This window comes from Cariama cristata, unplaced genomic scaffold (assembly GCF_000690535.1).
Source record: "Cariama cristata isolate BGI_N322 unplaced genomic scaffold, ASM69053v1 scaffold24878, whole genome shotgun sequence".
Lineage (NCBI taxonomy): Eukaryota > Metazoa > Chordata > Aves > Cariamiformes > Cariamidae > Cariama > Cariama cristata.
Genome location: NW_009633291.1, coordinates 36916 through 39220, shown reverse-complemented (window position 1 = coordinate 39220; position 2305 = coordinate 36916). Strand labels below are relative to the sequence as shown.

General features: G+C 53.4%; 1 protein-coding gene across 1 annotated transcript in view; it reads left to right on the top strand.

Annotated features, from left to right (window-relative positions):
- Positions 1-643, top strand: part of RUSC1 (RUN and SH3 domain containing 1) — a gene marked incomplete at its 5' end in the record, with an annotated part of 3421 nt that extends 2778 nt beyond the window's left edge. The window contains one exon of the mRNA XM_009706717.1: positions 408-643. Within this exon, the coding sequence (XP_009705019.1) occupies positions 408-643 (236 nt within the window). The remainder of the gene's footprint in view (positions 1-407) is intronic.
- Between the last annotated feature and the right edge of the window lie 1662 nt (positions 644-2305).

The following is a 2305-nucleotide window of genomic DNA, read 5'->3' as shown; positions in this document are numbered from 1 at the left end:
ACATTGGGGGGCGGGGAGTGGAATTTGGAGCAATTTTCTTGCTCTCGCGTGCTTTTTGGATTCATAGCAGCTTGTTTGGAGCAACCATGTGGCGGCTCTGACCAAACTGTAGCAGGTCAGAAAAGCTGTAGTGGTTTGCCTGTGCTTGCACAGCATCTGGCCAAGCAAGCAGAGGGCAAGTGGCCATCCCACGCCACGTTCCGCCGTCTCCCTCCTCCCCAGCCCTCGCTGGCCCTGACCTAGATCTCCCTGCCAAGAGCTGCTCACGCTCTGCTGCTGCTCCGACGGTCTGCTTGGCAGGAGAATTTTGTGATGTGGCTTCTTGATCAAATCCACCGTTGGATGGCATCTCTGCCTGAGGAGGGGGGTCACTGGCTCCACGCATGAGCTGCGAAACCTCTCCCGAGTCCTGCGGGAGCCTCTCGCTCCTGGGGTCCCTGGGGTGGTGGATCTCCGGTGGTGTTTATTGTGCAGGGCAGTTCGGGCACTGTGTGACCACACAGGCACCGCCGATGGTCACCTGAGCTTCCAAAAAGGGGACATCCTGCAGCTGCTCTCCACTGTGGATGAAGACTGGATCTGCTGCTGCCGTGGAAACAGCACCGGCCTAGTGCCTGTCAGTTACACGTCCCTGGTTTTGTGAGGTGGTGGAGGAGACCTGGGGAAGTGGCCGAGCTTGCCAAAGCAGGTGCCATCTCCGGGAAGGACCGACTCCTGCCACATCTTCACCACCTTCGGGGCTGGCGGTTCTGCAGGGGACCCTGCCCTGGTGCCCGTGGCTGCTGCTCGTTTGCATGACGTTACCGTCTGCCGTGGGTCCATCCCATCGGCCACTGCTGTGCATGTCCCTGCAGACCTGCTGGCACGTCACCGTGGCTCCCGTTTGGGAACTGCCCTCACGTTTCCTCAGCTGATGCCCACGCCTCTGCCAGGGGAGGGAAGGACCCTGTCCCTGCGTGGTACTCATAGTTCTGTATGTCGTCTTTGTGCCATCGTGTCCTGCCATTGCTGCCACCTCCACGTGCCCTGCTCTGCCCTGTGGCCGGGGCTGGTGGCCCAGGCTGGCCCCAGCTGCCGATGCGCAGTCCCAGCACTCTGTAAATAGTTGTAACCACGGGAACGAGCTTATTCCAGGGCAAAAAAAGCTGGAAATAAAGGTTGTGACTCATGTGTCCACACGTGTGAATAGATCATTCTGGGGGTGTGGGGGGGCACGTTGCCCATCCCTGCGTGGGTGGCCTGGGCTGGTGCTTTGGTGAGTAAAGGCTCTTGCGGGAAGAGCCGGCACGTAAGGGGGCCATGGTGGACCAGCTCAGCGTACCAACATCAGAGCTCAACCGGCGAGCCCGGGAAGGCATCGTGCCCTGGCAGGAAGAGCCGTCTCCTACAGAGTGTAGGAAGAGGTGGCTGCACATGTCCAGAGCCAGAAATAACCTTGGAAAAGAGTGCATCACTCTTGGTAACGAGTCCTACAAGATGGACGCTGCACAGCACTGGTAAAGGGGTGTGTGTGTGTGTGTTTAGTTATTTATTTAAATGAGACTAATTTTTTTTTTTTTTACTGAGTCACTGAGGATTTCAGTAGGGGCTGGATGGCTTGTGTTTGTTTCAAGTTTTTTCTCACCGCCTACATTTTTGTACGGGGCTCCCCAGTACATGAGCGACATGGGTGTACTGGAGAGCAGCCAGTGAAGGGCCAGAAGGCAACAGCAGCTTGGCTTAGGGGCAGCTTTGGTGCCAATGGTCGCTCCTATGGCCCAAGAACCACATTTCATCCCTCTTAACTTCCACTGTTTCAGTGGTAAAGGAAACCACGCTTCAGCCAACAGGCTGTGTTCTGCTTTGAGGATAGAGCTGCTCTCTTTTTATTCTGTTCTCATTTTCATTTCTCTCTCTGGAATTTTTACTCTCAGACAAGGGACATTGTATCTTAATTGGAATGTTATTTGGCTTGCTTAAATAGGTTTGATTGAATTCCACAGCTGCCTCTGGACTTTGAAATGGGGTCAAGCCAGCAGTAGATGAATCCAGGTACTTTTAAAACTTTGTTTAAAATTAAAAAAACCAGTCCAGTCCTTGGTGTGGGGTCTGTCGTTTAAAAGGAAGAGAAGGGTATGGGTCAACCATGGCATTTTAAGGCCCATACAGATTCAGGCTAGGAAATGGAAAAAGGAAAATCGAGTTACATTAATAGGAGGTCATCAAGGAGCTATTTCATTCCTGGGCACCTGATGTAAATAGTTAACAAACTTATTCCCAGAAACCACTTCTGAACCAGAGGAAGTTTAAAAGACTTGTAAGGACC